The following is an 18,846-nucleotide window of genomic DNA, read 5'->3' as shown; positions in this document are numbered from 1 at the left end:
AGTATGAAATGGTTAATCCATAGGAAACGCCGTACTATTTTTACCTCCGTGTTTTAGACACCGAGGAGACATGAAATGAAGTCGCCCCCGTCCTCCCATAATTTGTGTGCATATGGCATTTGAAGCACAACAGAAATAAATTGGCGTATGCATGTTTTAATTTAGCTTTGCCAGCACTGAGCATAAATTATGAACCCATCTCATTTTAGCTTTTAAATGCATTGAATTTGAAAAGAAATGACGGCATGTTGTAGCAGCGTTGTTTCATGGCAGCTGCAACCCTTTTTTTATGGCTATAAACCCCACTGTTTTAATTACACTCTGGTCTGTACTTGGTGCACAACTGTTTCCTTGCCCTTCTCCTTACCTTGTGTTTTTGCTTTAGAGTTGGTTAGTGATTGTCTTATTGTACTGAAATAATGTTCATTGATGAAATAATGTTCATTGATGATCAAAATGTTCTAGTTCTTCTTGTGGCTCAGTTGTAAACAGTATAGAGGTATTGTTTTTACCTGCAGAATTTCCACTAAATTTCAAAGCAAAGGTATGTGCATATTTTCACTTTAAAAATTATCCTGGGATAAAACATCCACATACATTTACATCTCCTAATGCGGGAGAGTAGTTTCCGTGGCAAAATTTCCGTGCATACTTTTTAAAATGAAAAGTGTGCCCAGATTTCACCCCCACAAGAATACTTCTCTGATATGCAGGGGGGGGGGGGAGAATCTGCATACACAAAGTACAAATATGTATTTCTCCCCTCATATCGGGTGGGCAGTTTCACAAGATAAAGGCACAAACACCGGAAGTGATCAGAGGGCTTCACGTTATACTTTTGGGATTCTGGGGCTCGAGCCCCATGTTAACAAAAGGTGTGATTTTATGGTAATATAAAAATTAAAGCCACTTACTAAACAATCATTGAGAAAATGCATTTTCTTGGAGCTGTTTAGTGGAACTGGCTTCCTTTGGCATGAGGGCCTCAGATTATAAAGCAGTCAGAAATCCTTTTTTGATCCCACGATGCTATGTGGGGCTACTGCAAGGCCTTCAGCAGACCTTCTCACTCACACACACACAACACACACACACACACACACACACATACTGCAGAGGACATTAAGATATTGCTGAGCGAAGACAGAACTGTGAGCCCATGCGGAGCTCTTCGGGGAATGCACTGTGATGCAGCGTATCAGAACGGTCATTCTTAGCAATGGGAAGTTTTGAAAACATGACATTTAAAATATTTCCAAACCCATCATCATGATCATAGATGAGTCCTTCTATCTGCACCAAATAAAACATGGAAAGTGTTTACTTTTTAATTATACATTTCCCTTTATGCTGGTGGCATCACTGTTTTCAAATGGAGTTGTTGATAATTTTGCTATATTGATTCTTTCAGATTTGACTCACGGTCTGCTTGAAGAATATCATTGTGGAGTTTTTAGTTCCATATCGCAAGGCTATTGGCAGAGATTTCTATGTGAATCTGGTTTGCCGTATGTATGTAAAAAATATTTAAATCATACTGATCACGAAACATTTGGTAAGTGTCTATTCTTGGTGTGTTCAGCATAATGTGCCAACTAGTGCTTTCCTAAACCGATGGACTGTTAAAAGGAGTCGTAAAGAGGGGCTAGCTCTCATGCCTCATTCTGAGGTTCTCAGATGTCACCCTAATAAAATCCATCATAATTAACAGAAAATCTTCTCAGCATTTCCTCCACCCCACATTTCAGACCTGTGTTTATTTTACTGTCGATCTCCTTGCTGGCCTCACTAGCCTGTGGGGGTTGTTTATGGGGTATTTTGCACCATTCCCCCCCCCTTATAAGTCCGCTGTCCCCGACTGACACTTGAGCTTCTGTTGGGGGAGGGGGGGGAGTCCCTTTCAAGCCGGAATTGTCCTGTCAGATTGGAGGCTTGAACCCAAGTCTCCCAAACTGCAGCACACGCTACCACAGTCTGAGCCCCGGGGGTTCAGACTCATATGACTTTTAAACAAATATCTTTCCCCATATTCGTCCCGTTCCCTCCATTCATGGGTTTTTTTTAGATAGCAGCCTTGTTTTAAAAAAATGTACAGTTTAATAAATAATTATTTCCGACCAGGTTCTCTTCTGCAAGAAGACAAACCCCCCCTTGATTGGCCTGCCTCCTGTTTTGAGAATTACTATCCCCGTCCCCAAACACTGTTTAATTTAGTCCATAAGGCTATTTAGGTTTTTGAAGCATAGACTTTTAAAAGCAAGTTTTGTCTTATGCACTTGTAGCAAAACTTCTTGGGACCTGGTTAAAGCCTCAATATATGGCGCCTCTCCAGTGGTGCACTACCACCTGAAAGACCTGGATTCAGTTCTCAGATTCTCAGATCTTTTCTCCCCAGGGTCAGCTAGGGTTAGGGATGCTACAGAAGGCAGTGCTCAAGCCCTGAGGTGAGGGTGAGGGGAGTCCCAGTCATTGCACAAAAGTGATACCTAGTGGCTGGATTTAAGGCCCATGATTGCAGAGCCCTGGAAGGCAGCCTAGGACCTGGCCCCCACCATCTGAGGACTGTTGCAATGATTGAGCTCAGTGAGTTGCGAGGGGATATGAAATAGAGAAAGACATAGGGGTAGTTATGAATGAAGGCTCATGGCATCAGATCCAAACCCTGGTTCTGAGTGAACTGGAAGTCCAAAGAAGCAGGAGAAACTCCCCCACCTCCCCCCAAAAGAGTGAAAAAGGCAATTTAGCTACCTATTAACTGAAATAGGTAGTCTGAGAAACCTTAAACTCCCCAATCATCATACTGAACTGAATATTTAGATTTATATTGGAAACGGATCATAATGTTTGCTTCAGTTAATAGGGATGTGCATTCGTTTTCAACGAATGTGCAATCCGCAAGGCATAAGTCCCTATTCATTAGGGATGTGAATCGGGCTTTGGACGATTGAAAATATCGTCGATATTTTCAAAATCGTCAGAAATCGGGGGCTCCCCCAAAACGATAGGAAAACCCCATGATATTGTTTGTGGGGGTTCTCTTATCGTTTTGGGGGTGGGCGTGAAAAACGGCACACAAAAATAACCCCTAAACCCACCCCGACCCTTTAAAACTAATCCCTTAGCTTCCACCACCCTCCCGACCCCCCCAAAAAACTTTTTACAGGTACCTGGTGGTCCAGTGGGGGTCCTGGGAGCGATCTCCCACTCCCGGGCTGTCGGCTGCCACTAATCAAAATGGCGCCGATGGCCCTTTGCCCTTACCATGTGACAGGGTATCCGTGCCATTGGCCGGCCTCTGTCACATGGTAGGAGCACTGGATGGCCCGCGTCATTTTTAAAGATGGCACCGGCCATCCAGTGCTCCCTCCATGTGACTTTCTGCCACTCTGCCTTACTGCCATACACCAGAAGACTTACTCTACTCCTTGTGTTGTTCTTGCCACTAACATGGTTCCTCAGTGTGTTGGTGCTAGTCTTTCTGCCGATGGCCCGAGTGCAGGAGATCACTCCTGGACCCCCACTGGACCACCAGGGGCTTTTGGCAAGTCTTGGGGGACCCTCCTGACCCCCACAAGACTTGCCAAAAGTCCAGCGGGGGTCCGGGAGCGACCTCCTGCACTAGGACCGTTGGCTGCCAGTATTCAAAATGGCGCCGATAGCCTTTGCCCTTACTATGTCACAGGGGCTACCGGTGCCATTGGTCAGCCCCTGTCACATGGTAGGAGCACAAGATGGCGCCGGCCATCCAGTGCTCCTACCATGTGACAGGGTCCGGCCAATGGCACGGATACCCTGTCACATGGTAAGGGCAAAGGGCCATCAGCGCCATTTTGATTAGTGGCAGCCAACGGCCCGGGAGTGGGAGATCACTCCAGGGACCCCCACTGGACCACCAGGTACCTGTAAAAAGTTTTTTGGGGGGTCGGGTGGGTGGGGGAGGCTAAAGTATTAGTTTTAAAGGGTTGGGGTAGCTTTAGGGGTTATTTTTGTGTGCCGTTTTTCCTGCCCTCCCCCAAAACGATAAGAGAACCCCCATGATCAATATCGTGGAGTTTTCCTATCATTTTGGGGAGCCCCCAATTTCTGACGATTTTGAAAATATCGTCCGATATTTTCAATCATCCGAAGTCCGATTCACATCCCTAGTTAGGACTGCTCTCCAGTATGACCAGGCTTAGGTGAATAATTTATTGGGCTAACTTAACTCTGCCTGCTAACTTTTACCTGGCTAAACAGTCGGATAAATTGGAGCCATGTAGCACAGTGAGAAATTTAAAACTTAGCCAGACAAACCATCTGAATACTGACCTCATGGTGCCTCTGAATTTCAAAGATGAATCAAGACACTGTGACGAGTTTCTATGTTCTCAGGGGCATTCTTTACTGTTGATTTAACTCTCTAACAATGATCTTGCAGTATATAAAGAGAGGTGAAACTATTCATACAGTTGCTCAAACAAAAATATCTGTTACAGGATTTTAGCAATTAGTCAGTTACGATTTTTCTCTGTTCGCAGCTTGTGACGATGATTCGTCTTGGTGCTGGCCTTGTTTCATTTCCTTATACTAAAGGCTGTAACACACTCAGGATATCCTTTCAGCACGATCGGGCTTGCTGCCTCCTAACTCTTTCCAGTATCCATGAACTTATGCTGTATCTCTTGCAGGCAAACTCGCACTGATGGTAAACTTGAACTCTCAAGTTGATATTGAACTAATCAAACTCCTCCTCGAGATTTCTGCATTTTTCCTGCTTTCTCTCAAATGCAGTCCTCACTGAAGAATATGCTCGGCCAGTGGATTCTCAGTGACAGCATTCCAGGGAGCTCCTGAATAGGCACTCCTTACTCCTTTTTATCTAGAAGGGGACTCATCATAATCTCTACTCCCTATCATTTTCAGAGGGAGAGTTTCTAGTTCTCCCAGCTTCTCTCTGTAGTTTCTCCCTTGCTCCTTTTCCTGTCCCAGAGGCAAAACTCCTTTTACTCTAGGGGTCTTTACCACTTCTCTCACTGGCTTAAACCATTATGTTGATTTTTAGAAGGGGATGCACTGCACTAGACCATACCATTTCATGCCCAGATCCTAGTGGCACATTTACAGAAAGCTGAGCACCTGACCTAGGTGCCTCAGTGTTAGGTACCTAAAGTTAGGGGAATTTTTAGCTGAATTTAGGGGCCTATGTTTTCTGCTGGTTATGAGTGTAAGACTGAGGCACCTAAATTTAGGACTGCTATTTATTCACCTTCAAATAGTCTCCTAACTTACTTTTCACAGCCTGACCCTGCCCTTGGCCCACCCATATGCTAGGCTCCTAAATTTAGGAAGCTAGTGAAAATAGGCTTCTAAATTTAGGAGCCCAGCAGGGGAGAACTTTATTTAGGAAGATCCTAGGTACCTTAAATTCTAGTGAGGCCAGGGGATCTTTATACTTAAGCAATGGCAACAGTATGAGGGCAATAATCTGTTTTTACCCCTGACAATGGGGGCTTTAATTATTGCCTGCTCTCAAAGTGGGCAAAATTACCAGCATTGTGCCTGCATTGCACAGAGGGATTAATTACCAGGATGAGGTTGGGCTAAGCAACAACGCAAGCAGTTTATATCCTCAAAACCACATGCACTGTTTCTCGCAGAAAAATCACCAGCAGAGAAACCAGGCACAAATCTCCGCAGATAATTTTTCAGGAGTCAGTAATCAAAACAAAACTAACCATGTAATTTTGCTCTGATTTATTGTTCAAAATGCTGCATTTAATAAACTGTACCCATGGAAAGGGTCATTTTTCAACAGCTCAAGAGCAAGTGCAACTTTGTGCATATGGGTTTACATGCATATACCTCCTTTCCCCATCTCAACTGTGTCCTCCGCCCCCGAAATGTCACAGTGCACATAAAAGTACGTGCAGAATCATGCTGGGAGCATATTTTGACACATATATATTACAAATGTATTTTCAAATGGGCATTTATGTGCAGAAGCTGGAGATTCTGTGCATAAATCCTTTTGAAAATGTATCCCAGGAGACTGCACCAGTCTTGTACAGTTTAATTATTGCCCCTTATATTTACTTATTTTTGGTACATTTTTAAGCCACAGGTCCAAATAAGCATGCTCCATGCATGGTACATCATAACATGTATATACACACACACACATATATAATTATATATATATATATATGTAAAACTTACTGATGTAACAAAATACCAGTTTCAAAGCAAAAAGAACATTTGTGTCTGCACAGGGAAACTCTCTGAAATTAAATGGTTCACGTCTCTGCTTTTCATTGCTCTTCACATTCTGTATGAGTGACTGGAGAGAGCTGAAGGGTCTCCACTAATTGCCTGACATGTAATTAGCACATCATCTTAATTGGAGCAAGAAACAGAGGGGGCAAATGGCTGATAATATTTGTGTTTATAGTAATTGTAAAAGTGCTGTCGACCAAGTGGAGTCCAAGTTTTATAAAATAAATAGTATGTGTACTGATTGTGGCTTATGTGAATTTTGGGGTGGATGGATTGGTTGAGATTAAATTGCAATCTGGCAGAGAGGGATAGTTTAGATAACCAGCATGAAGCCAGGAAAGTGATTGAATAAATCTCAGCCATTGCCATCTTAATGTCCAGAAATAGTCACGAAGGTCCTTATATACTGGGGGTCCAATTTTCAAAAAGGCTGAGCAGCTTAGCTAGCTGGCCAGATTTTGATCCCATTAAATTTAGCATTTTTTTTGCCAAATCTACCTGGCTAGGTTTTCAGCTGAGAATTTCCTTAAATCTAACCAACCCAATTTAGAGCTGCCATTAGGTCAGTTTGAACTGACTGGCCAAAATTAGCCAGCTGGTGCTGAAAACCAGCACTGGCCAGCTAAATCTAAAGCAAGCCCACCCAAACCTCACCTCTGGGCCTGCCCAGTTTTGGCCAGCTAGTGAATCCAGCCAGCCAAATGTGGCCACTTGGCAGGGTGAAAATTTCATCCTTAAGGATCTGGTCAGCGAAGTCCTTACTTAACTGGCCAGATCTCTTTGAAAACCGACCACTAAGAATTTTTCCCATAGAAACAAAATGGAAGAAAGTGTTTGGTACATAGGCCTCTACATCCACATCATTTTGACCAGGTTGTGAATAGTCACAGGTTCACACATTTTGGAAATCTATGAAGATTTGAATTGTCTTCAGATAATTTAGGCTTTTTTCCAGAAATCTGAGCCAATCTGACCAAATCCAGATTTTTAGTAAAAAAAAAAAAAAAATGAAAAAAAAATATATTATTAGTCATTGTGTAATTTTTACATAGTCGTGACAAGGTGTGCAGCTATAGAGACCTAAATGAACGCCACGGTGCAATAAATCCCAAAAACAAGTCATAGAGGTACAATAAGTAATGGAGTTCCTGCCTTAAATATCTTACAGTACAGGAAGATATAGAAGAGATGTAATAGTGGGGACAAATGTAGGAATGGTACAGTGAAAGATCACAGAGGGGACAGTAGAAATTGTATGGCTTAGGTTAAAAAAGCAAGTGAGTATAACTTGCAGACTAAACCTGATTGATGCCCTTGCATTTTATGTTCCTGAAATAAAAGATGCATGGACGTATTATCCTCCCTGGGGTGATGCTGGTTGCTATCCTTTCGATTGCAATTGCTACCAATTCCAGAAAGAAGCGCAGAGCTGGGGCAGCGCTTTGCGGTCTTGTCATTCAAATGGCAGGGAGCTCATTAGTATAACCTCACTGGCTGATGTAGAATTGCTACTTATTCTTGTTAAAAATGGTGAGTATTGAGAATTAGTTTTAAAGGTGATCAACAGCCGTTATTAAAGAAACCAGAACAAATGGAGGCTACTTTCTGGAATGTGTGTGTGTGTGTGTGTGTGTGTGTGTGTGTGCGCACCTGTGTGGACCCAGGAAAACAAAACCCATCTCTGACTCCTTTTGTCCCCCCTGAAATCTCCAGAAAGTTTCCTATGGATCAGGTGCAAAACACAGAAACTATTAAGAGGCACAGTTGTGCATGTGTCTTCATTGAATACACGGACCCGTGGAAAAAAAAAAATCCCTTATCCAACTCCAGCTGGCATCGCTGACATGCCCTGAAAAATGTGGTGTTGAAAGGACACTGCATTAGAAAGTTATTGCGGGACAGCAGACACACCTGCACACAGACAAGGGGTTCACAGGAGCCGCCCTGCCTTCAGAGAGAGTAGGATAAAAATTGTAATACCTTGATAATTCATAACTGTGTACATAAGAGGGTTCAGGTTTTGCTCCTGGGATTGGGAGATGGTTTCAGGTTTATGTGCAGGCTCTGCTGCAGCCTCCAAGCTAAATCCTGTTTTTTCCAGGGGCTGGCCAGCAGCAGAGGAGTAAATGTCACATTAAGCATGAGCCTGCCACCTGTCATTCATAACCCATCTTCATGAAATTGTACCGATAGGCCATATTTTATAAAAGTACACTTGCAAACAATGTGTGATGTACTTGCTGGTAACCCCTGTTGCCTCTTAGTGTTTCGCTGGTTTCATGTGTTGTGTGCAGCTATTTTAGTCTATGCTGTACTTGACTGTCGTGTTGTGTGTTTTTGCCATGTAGCCATTGGCAGCTAAATTTGTATCTGTGGGAGAGAGAGAAGAAATCAAGCTGTGTGCAGAGAATGGTAATATACTGTATAGAGAAGAAGGATATTTTTCAGGTTATTCAACACTGAAATAAAATATAGGATAAATATAAATTATTACCAAGGGTTTTCTGTTCTATAAAACCACAGCAGATTTCTCTGAAAAGAATATCTTTGAAAGCATCTAAAATGCTCTTTTGCACAGTGCTTTTTTCAGTCGGCTTTGCATTAGAAAAATTATGCTGGGATCTGGAAAAGATGTCATTTCAGAGTCATCCCGCTAGGAGTTTCTATCAGCTGTCACTCTGAGGGTTTTTTATTTTTCAATTGTCCTTAAAGATTGAACAAATTCATTGTACCAGAAATAGCGAAGCACATTCCTGCGTTAATTAAAACAGGAAGTTATGTTTGTTTATATTCAGAAAATGTGACACAAATTTGGACCGATTTAAGCAGTAACAGCACCCCAGCCTTCTTCTAGTGGGCTGATGGCTCTGCATTGACCTTTACTAACTGGAATAAACAGGAAGCTGATCAACTCTGTGACTCAGCACAGACGTCTGTAAGTACCTGGCTTTTAAATTTTTAATTTTGCTGGTTTATCAAGGCATGCAGACTGCAAAGGGGATACCAGTCACTAAAGAATCAGAATAAATTGAGTTGAATGGGCATTGCTCCATCCCTGGAGATGATGTCAGATGCACAGTTGACCTTTGAACCCAGAAAATGGAAATAGTGCTTTATGCATACTCTGATTCTGGTGAATTCTCCTTTGGGTAATGAGGCATTAATTCTGAGAGAGCTCTCAGCCCAGTATACAAGTTTCTCAGCCTGAGTGCTGGGATTTGGCAGTTTCCATGTGCTTATTTATTTATTTATTTAACTCTTTTCTATACCGACCTTCATGGTTAGAACCATATCAGATCGGTTTACACAGAACGGGGTAAACTGTAACAAAGAACAATCGTTTAACAGAAGAAGCAAAAAGTTACATTCAACAAGGAGCTTAAACTTGGAGGCTTTGGCAGCTGGAAAAAAAAAAAGGCCGGAGAGGGCAGTTATGGGACTATCAGTACTTTTGCCCATGGTGGGCCCAGATGCTGCAAAAAAAAAAAAAAAAAAAGGAACTGCTGAACTGCTGCACACAAACACAGCGCTGACTAGGAACATATTTACTAAAGTGCATTAATGTCTTAAGGTGCATTAAGTGCCTATTTTGGTATCTAATGCACATTAAAATGGCATTAATGTGCAATAATGGTAACACACTCACTTGCATTACCAGTAACACAAAAAATTCCCTTAACACAGGAAAAATATTAATGAGCTGCATCACATGCAAATGCATACAAACCAGCTCATTAACATTAAAAGCAATTAACTGCAATTGCATTAAGATATACAATTTACATTTACCCTAAAGAAAAGTTTACTATACCTCAAGAAGTGTAATATCCTCTTCTGAAAACATCTGCAGGATAATGCAGCTACCACCCACACACACACACACCCTGGCCTTCTCCACAAAGAGCCATCTGCAAGCAAAGGTCCCCCAAGCAAAAGCTCATCCTCCTGGCTGGAAACCTTTGAGATATGTTAAAGGGCTCTGAACCCTGATATCGATCGGCTGTGGCCCCTGGAACCGATTTAGTGCTGGGGTCACGCTGCCCCCCCCACCTCCTGGGAAAAGCTTTGAGCACTGTACAATGATACCGCCCCCTGCCCCCAAGCCTTGACTCCTAGTTCCAGCAGCCATCCTCAGAAGTGAGGCAAGTGTGGGGACTAAGCCCTGTGCTCCCCAGCCCCACCCCCGCACGGAAAGCCTGAGGGGGCAGGATCTGTGAGTGCAGGCTTAGTCCCCATTGCTTACATCTTTGTGAGGATTGCTGAGGTCCTGGGAGAGGGGCAGCGGTGGCATCAGGCAGGGCAGGATTGGGGGGGGGGGGCAACAGAAGGCAGGAAATTTGCTGCTCCCCAGTTTGCTGCCTTAGGCACAAGCCTAATAGGCCTGTGTGTAAATCCCAGCCCGCCCGCCCGCCCTACGCCATCTGAATTAGTGAAAGGGGCAGGTGGGGTACAGGAGCAATCCCCATTCAGCCTGAGGTGTCAGGCGATACCAAATGACCCGATACTCCTTGCCCACATGTGGAGAGAGTCAGGTCAGCTGTTATCATTTGATACCTGGGATCAAGCAAGGCAGGGGTGAGGAGGGATTGCTCCTGCCTCCTGCCTGCCCCTTTCACAACTTTGGATAGGGGAAATAGGGTGGGTTTGGGGGGGAGGAGAAAGGGGGATCTGGGGGTTCAGAGCCCTTCTCTAAACGCTCACAACTGGAGGAAGGAAGGGCATTGAGGTTTGGAGCCCTCTTGACACATCTGGAGAGCGTTCTCCAGCTGGGGGCTGGTGTGCTTATACAGAGAGGATTCTCCTGCTGGGGCAGATGTCCTCCTGCCAAGTGGGGTGCTCTTGCAACAGGGAGAGAATTACTTCAGGGTACAGATGACCCTTTATACACACGGGTGGGGGTGGGGCAGAGGGTTTTCTTTTCTCCAGGCTGATGATTTGAATCTAACAAAAATGAATGTGAACAGAAACAAAATATTGTAATAAAGTTAGACAAAGTATAGAGGTGCACATACCTGGAGAATGAAAAGAGATTAGAACACTTGGCTGCCTTCCTCCAATACATGGGTAATCTTGTTATGTATATATATATTTATGTGTGTGTATAAATATCTGAAACAGGTGAGTGTGCCCATGTTTCACGATTCCTTTAACCTGTCGCCTTCATAACTGCCCCCTCAGACTCATGCCCTTTCTCACCAAGCTAAATTATGGGGACTATAAAGGAGACTGAGTTAGAAAATGGTTGCATGATAGGCAACAGAGTGTAGTGGTAGATGGTATTCATGTCAAGGATACAAGGATTATCTGGGGAATGCTTCAGGAATCACTCCTAGGTGCATTTCCATTCAACATGTTCATAAATGATATTTAGAAGGGCCAGTAGGAGAGGTTCAGTCATGTGAAGATGATACTAAGATCTGTAATAGCCTGGGCATTTCAGACGAAGTGGAAAAATGAAATCATCTAAGAAAACTGAGTGGTGGCCAAGAATTTTACAACTGAGAATTAATGCAAATAAAAGTGCAGTTATGCACTTGGGGCACAAGAGAGCAGTGCATAAAAGGTACCGAGAGGTACCAAACAGGGCAGGAGTCTCAGGGTGATCACATCTGAAGTTTTCAAGGCTGCAAAACAGTGCAACAAGGCAGGGGCAAGATTGAGAGGAATGTAAGAGTACACAAAGAGAAATATAACCAACAATAAAAAGTAGGAGATAACGCCACTATACAGATCACTGATGAGACCTCATCTGGAATATTCTGTCCACTTTTGGGGGATATACCTCTGAAAGGATATAGATAGAATAGAGGCATTCCAAGACAGAACTATCAGTAACATCTGTCTTTCAAAGGAGTCTTCATTTTTTTTTGAAATCATTGAAGTCATGGTTATTTATGTCTGTGGTTTAATGCTGAGTGTTTTGTTGTCGTAAACATAGACCTTGATGTACTGAGCTGCGAGTTCCCTCACAGAAATGAACTGGCATTGTGAGATGCTTTTCTTATGGTGTTGGCATATCTGAATAATTTGCAAATAGAATTTGTGGCATTCGGGAAATCACAGACTTTCTCACCAAAAATATTGATTACACCTCCTTCAGGTGTAGTCAACTTCCATGAATGCCTAGGAGCCTTCTCCAGTACACTTGCCAGTATGTGACTAAAAGGAGTTAGAATTATGAGTAGCACAAGGGAATATTTCTTCACAGAAGGGTAGTAGATACATAGACGGCCTCCCAGTGGAGATGGAGGAGACAAAAACAGTGTCAGAATTTTAAGAGAGTGGGAGAGACAGAGAGGATCCTGAGTTGCAGGGAAGTGGAAATAAGGTCCGGGTTCAAGTACAGCAGGGGTACATGAGATCATTTTTATTGGCATGCAGTGGTGGCACCTGATTTGTTGCCATGCCGATGCGGCGAATGTTGCCACTTACTTAATCTCAAGTCCAGTCCACTCGCCCTGCATGAAATCAGCTCGGCCAGCAGACAGCCATCAAAACCAGTCTGCCCCATGTTCCAGCCAAGGAGCCTCACCGAGTATTGCTCAGGCCCTTGTCTCGTGTGGCTGAAAGAGTTGTGGGGCTGCTGCTCCTCGATTTCAGCTCTCCTCTCCCTGGCCTGCCGTTGCGCTGCTGCAGCTTGCAGCACTTGTCAGCACCCGCCAGCTTCTCAGGGTGCTGCAGCTCAGTCTGGAGAGGGAGGGGGCTGTGGGAAGCAGCAGCATAGGACTGTGCGGAGCAGGCCGTGGGAAACAGAAGCCTGTGACTCATACCTCTGCTACCCCCAGCAGCACTCCAGCACTGGAGGAGAATTGCAATGTCGAGGTTCTGATACCATTGGTGCCTTTCTCCTCTCAGATACAATTGAGGTTGAACGTCGGTAGAGCGGGGGACTATAGGAGGAAAATGCAGGTCTTGGACCCTGGGGGGAGTGAGGAAGGATATCAGGGAAGAGCAGGAGATTGCAGATCTTGGACTTGGGGAGGGAGGAAGAAGCATAATTCTGGATTGGACCTGGAAAGGAGAAGGCGGAGAGTGCTGGCTGGGTTTGCAGGGTTGACGTTTTGAGAGTGGAGGTGGGGAAAAGAAACTGAGAGAGGGGTCTGGGGTAGGAGGGATACTGGTGTTGGGTAGCACAAAGAGTGGGAGTTGTAATGTTGGGGTGCCAAGTCTGTTTTTTCTTGTGTGAGGGGGAGGGGGAGGGGGTGCATTGGAGCCGCCAAATCTGTCATTTTTCATGGGCTGCCACATACACATCCCTCTCCCTGTGCTCTTGTGTGCTGAAGCAAACTGGCACATACTAAGGAAAACAGCATCTGTACAAGTGAGACAGTAAGAGAGAGAAGTCTGTGTGTAAATGAGGGTGACAAAAATAAAATAAAATAAACACCTGTTTCTGGGTGGCCTGGGCTTGGCATGGGGAAGTTCCTGGTGGCTGAGGTGGTATCCTGGCATAAAGTTGATGACAGCATAGGGCTGCATTATTTAAAAAAAAAAAAAACCAAAACCATTTTGCAGCAATAAGCTGCAAACAAAAGGGAGGCCTGAGGAACATGGGGGTGGCTGGCTGTGGAGAAGAGGCCCATGAGGCAAGGGCCAAAGTTTGGGCCGCTGTGGTAGGGGAGAGACCCTGGACCACTGAGCCTGAAGAAGTGGGGCCTGGTGTGGGCCTCATGGAGACCTGTGGAGATAGTGGAACCAGCATAGAGGGTACAATATGGGGGCAGTATTGTGAGGCTGCACTTGTGAGGTCCGCAAAGTGAGGAAGGCCCATAGAGGAGCATTGAAGGGTGGCAGAAGTAGCTTTCTGGCAGTGCTGGGCCACGGGAGCAGCGGGTGGCCTTTCCATGCCCCTGCAGCACCATGGAGATGGAGGGCTTCATTCCTGAGAGCCGCAGGCGTAAGGAGGGAAGGCTCTTGTGGCTCAGATGAGGCCAGGCCTGAGGGCCATGGGTGCCTAGAAAGGCTTCTCGCAGTCTTGTTTGTGATCCCAAGGGGAGGGGCCAGAGTGGTCATGGCAGCATTGGGCTGCTAACACCATCAGCTCTCCCTGCAACAGCTCGGGCTCATGGTCAGTGTGTGGGTAAGTGCCACTACGGGTTAATAAAAAAAATGGTGCAATTAATGTCTGGGCTCTGAGGAAATCCCGGAGCAATAAAAAAAAAAAAAAATGCCAGCCACAGTCCTGCTAACATCATCAGTGACAACAGCAGTAGTGATCCTAGCGCGATACACAATTTGAAAGTATAAAAAGACAAAATACATTAAATTAAGTGAAAATAAATATAGAGTGCAGGTGAGCAAGCTTTGAAGTGCTGAGAAATGCCCCATCTAGCCCCAAATGTGTAGTTTTAAAAGTAAAAACACCCCATTTGAACATGCATATTTTGGAGGGGCAAAAACCCTTATAAACACCCAAATCCTATTTAATTGAGGTTGGAGACACTAGGGGAGGACCTGAAGATCTTCTCTTAGGAGTCATTTTAATTGAAAATGTAATTCTAAACAGGGCATCAGTGCCAGTGGGTGGTATATGGGCTTTAAGGTGTTGGTTTCTTCCGCAGATGGAATTGGGCATTATTGGGCATGTTTTGGCCATTTGAGGAACAGATCTTGAACATTTTTTTAAATTAAAAAATAAAGTTTATTGTTTAGTTGAATCCATTCTGCTTGGTTTCTGATAGTCTGGTCCAGGTTTTCCATAGTTAAAAACTAGCACTGATACCTCAGCCCTGGTACAGTTCTGAAGCCATAACCTGAGAAATGGATTTGGCATTGGTAGCAACCAGTGAAGTGGCTGGTGTAACATCACTGATGAAAGTCAAAACGCAGTTACATCCAAAATCATTGAGACTACTTTAAAAGAAAAGAAAGCTACAGAAAATTTCTTAAAGCTTATTCCATCTGAGACAGGGAGTTGGGAGGGTCAGCTGGAGTTAACGGAACGTCGCTTTAGTGTTAAGACTATTGTATCTTGTGACATCACCAGAGCATTGATACTGAGAAACAGAAAAATCCAGTGAAAGTTTGGAATCAAAGAGAGCAGAGCTGAATTTTCCATTGAGAGGAAGCGCTGAGCCAGTGCTCTAAGCAGAAGTAAAAAAAACCACAAAAACACTAAAAAAAACCTGACAGGAACAGTACAAATTTGGAATGAATGTGGTTGTGAATGAACTGGCTAATTATTAAAAAAAAAAAAAAAAAGGTAAGACATAGGGTAGCTCAAAGTAAAACTAAATTATAGATGATCTGCAGTGAATTACTATCAGCTTTAATAGTTTGCATGAGTGATTGAAAGTGGAATATAATATTAATAGAGAAAGTAGGGGTGTGCATTCGTTTTGAACGCATATGTAAAACGCAACTTATTTTTTTTAAACTTAAAAAAGTGATGATGCGCAACGCATCGCGATTTTCAACGTATTCAACATAGCTATGTTGAATACGTTGAACCTAAATAAACACTTAAACCCCCTACCCTCCTGACCCCCCCCCCCCCCCCCCCCCCACCAAGACTTACCAAAACTCCCTGGTGGTCCAGCGGGGAGTCAGGAAGCCATCCCTGTATTCCTTTGCGAGGAGCACGTGACGTCGGCGTCACGTCGGAGTGACATGTACGTCATGTGCTTCTCCGCGCCTCTGCTCCCGGACCCCCGTTGGACCCAACCGGAACTTTTGGCCGGTTGGGTTTCATGGAATACTTGCTACCCAATTATAAGTTCCTGACCAAAACATAGTTAGGGAAATTATAATTATCATTTGTTTCCTTAATTAGAATTCATGGTTCAACAAGCTGTCATGGAAAAATTACATTAGGGAACAGGAGTAGCTATCGGAAGAGCTTTCGGTACTAGGGTGATAGACTTCTTTATTGTTTTTGTTAAATATAGGGTAGTAGGAAGGGATAGATCTACAAGTCAAGGGCTCCAGCTGGCACATTCCAGCCATGAACTCAACCATGCCCGCCATCACCCAAAAACAAAGATAAATGCTCACATTATCAGTACATACAGGTCTGCACTGATAGAAACAAAGAATACAGCAGGAAATGAAAAAGAGTGAGGAAAAAAGAAAAAGACAGAGAAAGGAGATTGCGCAATAGGAAACAGATAATAGACAGAAAAGAAACAACTAAATATACTTAACCAGAGGAAAAGTATTCACACATGCTCTAGGGAAACAAAGAAAGAAAAGACACAAAGAATCATTTCTAAGGGTTACATTACTGGGAAAACAAATAAAGGGAAACAAAAGTAACTTTTATTCAGAATGTTACTTCTGATTGAACAGGTTCTTAGACGTTTAGTTTTTAGTTCTATGTTCATGAAGCACTAGTAGTTAGAAATAAAGAAAAGTTATCAAAAGTTTTTTTGCTTAAAACACTATGGGGTCGATGCAATAAAAATGTGCTGAAAGCAGGCACTGAGGGGCAGATTTTAAAACGTGCGCAGGCGCAGATTTGTTCGTGCAACCCGGCGCGAACAAATCTACACCCGATTTTACAAAAGTGTGCGCAGCCACGCGCATGTTATAAAATCCAAGGTTGGCGCGTGCAAGGGGGTGCACAATTGTGCGACTTGAGCGTGCCGAGCCATGCAGCCTGCCTCCCTTCCCTCCGAGGCCGCTCCGAGCGGCCTCGGAGGGAACTTTCCTTCTGCCCCCCCCCCCCCCGAACCTTCCCCTCCCTTCCCCTACCTAGCCCACCCCCCAGCCCTACCTAGAACCCCCCCTTACCTTTGTTGAAGAAGTTACGCGCGCTGGCCGACAGCCGGCCCGCGATCCCAGGCACAGTGGCAAATGGCCACTGTGCCTGGAGGCTCAGGCCACGCCCCACCCCACCCCAGACTGCCCATGCCCCACCCCTTTTTGCAAGCCCCGGGACATACGCGCAAGATAGGCTCGGCGTGCGCAGGGGCAGCTTATCGTACGCGCTAGGCTTGGAAAAAGGACACTGGTTAACTGAGCATCCATTTCCTGAACCTGACCACGGCACTCTTTTTTTTATTATTATTATTTTTATTTTTTTTAAATCTTTAAAACTTTTGTTCCTCTGACTTAATATTTTCTGCTTTTTTCATAACTTTTTGGGGTGCTCAGAAATTTAACGCCTTCTCAAGGTGTTAACTTCTGAGTGTAAAAATGTGTGGCTTGGAGGCACATTGTTTTATTGCATGTGAAGTGAATAACTAATAGCCTCTTCGACATGTATTTGCATGTGATTAATGCTATTAGTTTCCTGATGTGTTTGATGCGCGTTGAGGAGACACTAATCCCGTTATAGCATAAGGGGCTGTGGACAAGCCTCCAAAATGTGTGTCCATCCTCTGGTAAACCAGTGCGCTCAGCCCTCTAGGCAACACTGTTCAATATCTATATATGATCCCACTGTGAAAATTACTGGTAGAATTAGGAATTACCTTCTTCTTATATGCTGACGACATACAATTTTACTTTCCATTCTCCAAATCATTTGAAAATACAGTATCGACACGATCAACATATATGAAAGCAATACAACAGGAGCTAACACAACTTAAACTAACATTAAACACCAAATTCAATACAACCATAAACTTCAACCAACCCTAAGGACTCTAAAGGAATTTTGACTGTTTCTACAATACGGAGTATACATCTGACGCAAGTAAGTGATCGTGCGTTTTCCATAGCGGGTCCAAAGCTTTGGAATTCCCTACCTGAGATGCTAAGGTTAATACCAGAAAGATTTAAATGTGAGCTAAAAACATGGCTTTTCAAAACTGCATATAACCTAACTTAAAATACCTGAATGTTGAAAGAAACAATAACAAGAAGGTCAAAAGATATTAACTGAAGCATTAAGAGAATGAAAGAATCGATACAACATAATAACTAAATGTGAAATCCGTTATTTTATTTTATTCTATTTTAACTTGCTTTACCCTTGACCATGTCTTAAACCTTGAGTCAAATGTATCAGAACAATTTGATTGATAGATGTTAATGTCTATTTATGAAAACTGCCTCCTTTACCCGTTATTACCTGTTGATTTATATCTATGAATGTTTCTGTTGTAAACCATTGTGATATTTTATATTCAGCAGCAGAATATAAAATGTCTAAATAAATAAATAAATAGCATAAATCTGCAGAAAGAGCCTGTGAAGTCTGGAAAACTTATGTACTGTATCATCCTTTTGGTTGGTCCTTGGAAAGGTAGCCCAGCCTGCAAAGTCTTCAAGCTAGTTTGCTAAACCATATATTCATAACTTCATGAAATCTTTGGAAAAGCAAAATGTCAGTTGTATAAATGGAAGAGCAGAATAATGCTGAGTTACAAACAATTGGAGTTTGCTGCCAATTAATATTGTTCATCTTTCAAGAAACCCCTGGCTTTGTCTTAGCAAGTTGCAGGTTCTGCTGAATAATTTATTCCAGTCCATTGTTTTCCCCTAGTGGAGAATGACAGGCTGAGTCAGGGCTTCCCTGACAGCTATATCCTTCATCACAAAGCATCCACCCGTTTTGTTTTCTAAGAGCTTAAGATTTCAACTTTTGCTTCTGGTCACTGTCCAAACGATTCCCACAAGCCAGTAAAAAAAAAAAAAAAAAAAAAA

The 18,846-nt window shown here is 43.5% G+C and overlaps 1 protein-coding gene across 1 annotated transcript in view; it reads left to right on the top strand.

The window, feature by feature from the left end:
- LOC115094648 (secretory phospholipase A2 receptor-like) overlaps positions 1-18,846 on the top strand; it is a 154,848-nt gene that overhangs the window by 30,332 nt on the left and 105,670 nt on the right. Inside the window, 2 exon segments of the mRNA XM_029607897.1 lie at positions 7,594-7,782; positions 12,853-12,980. Coding sequence (XP_029463757.1) covers positions 7,594-7,782; positions 12,853-12,980 — 317 coding nt within the window.

Source organism: Rhinatrema bivittatum, chromosome 6 (genome assembly GCF_901001135.1).
Source record: "Rhinatrema bivittatum chromosome 6, aRhiBiv1.1, whole genome shotgun sequence".
NCBI lineage: Eukaryota > Metazoa > Chordata > Amphibia > Gymnophiona > Rhinatrematidae > Rhinatrema > Rhinatrema bivittatum.
This window is presented reverse-complemented; position numbering and strand designations above follow the sequence as displayed.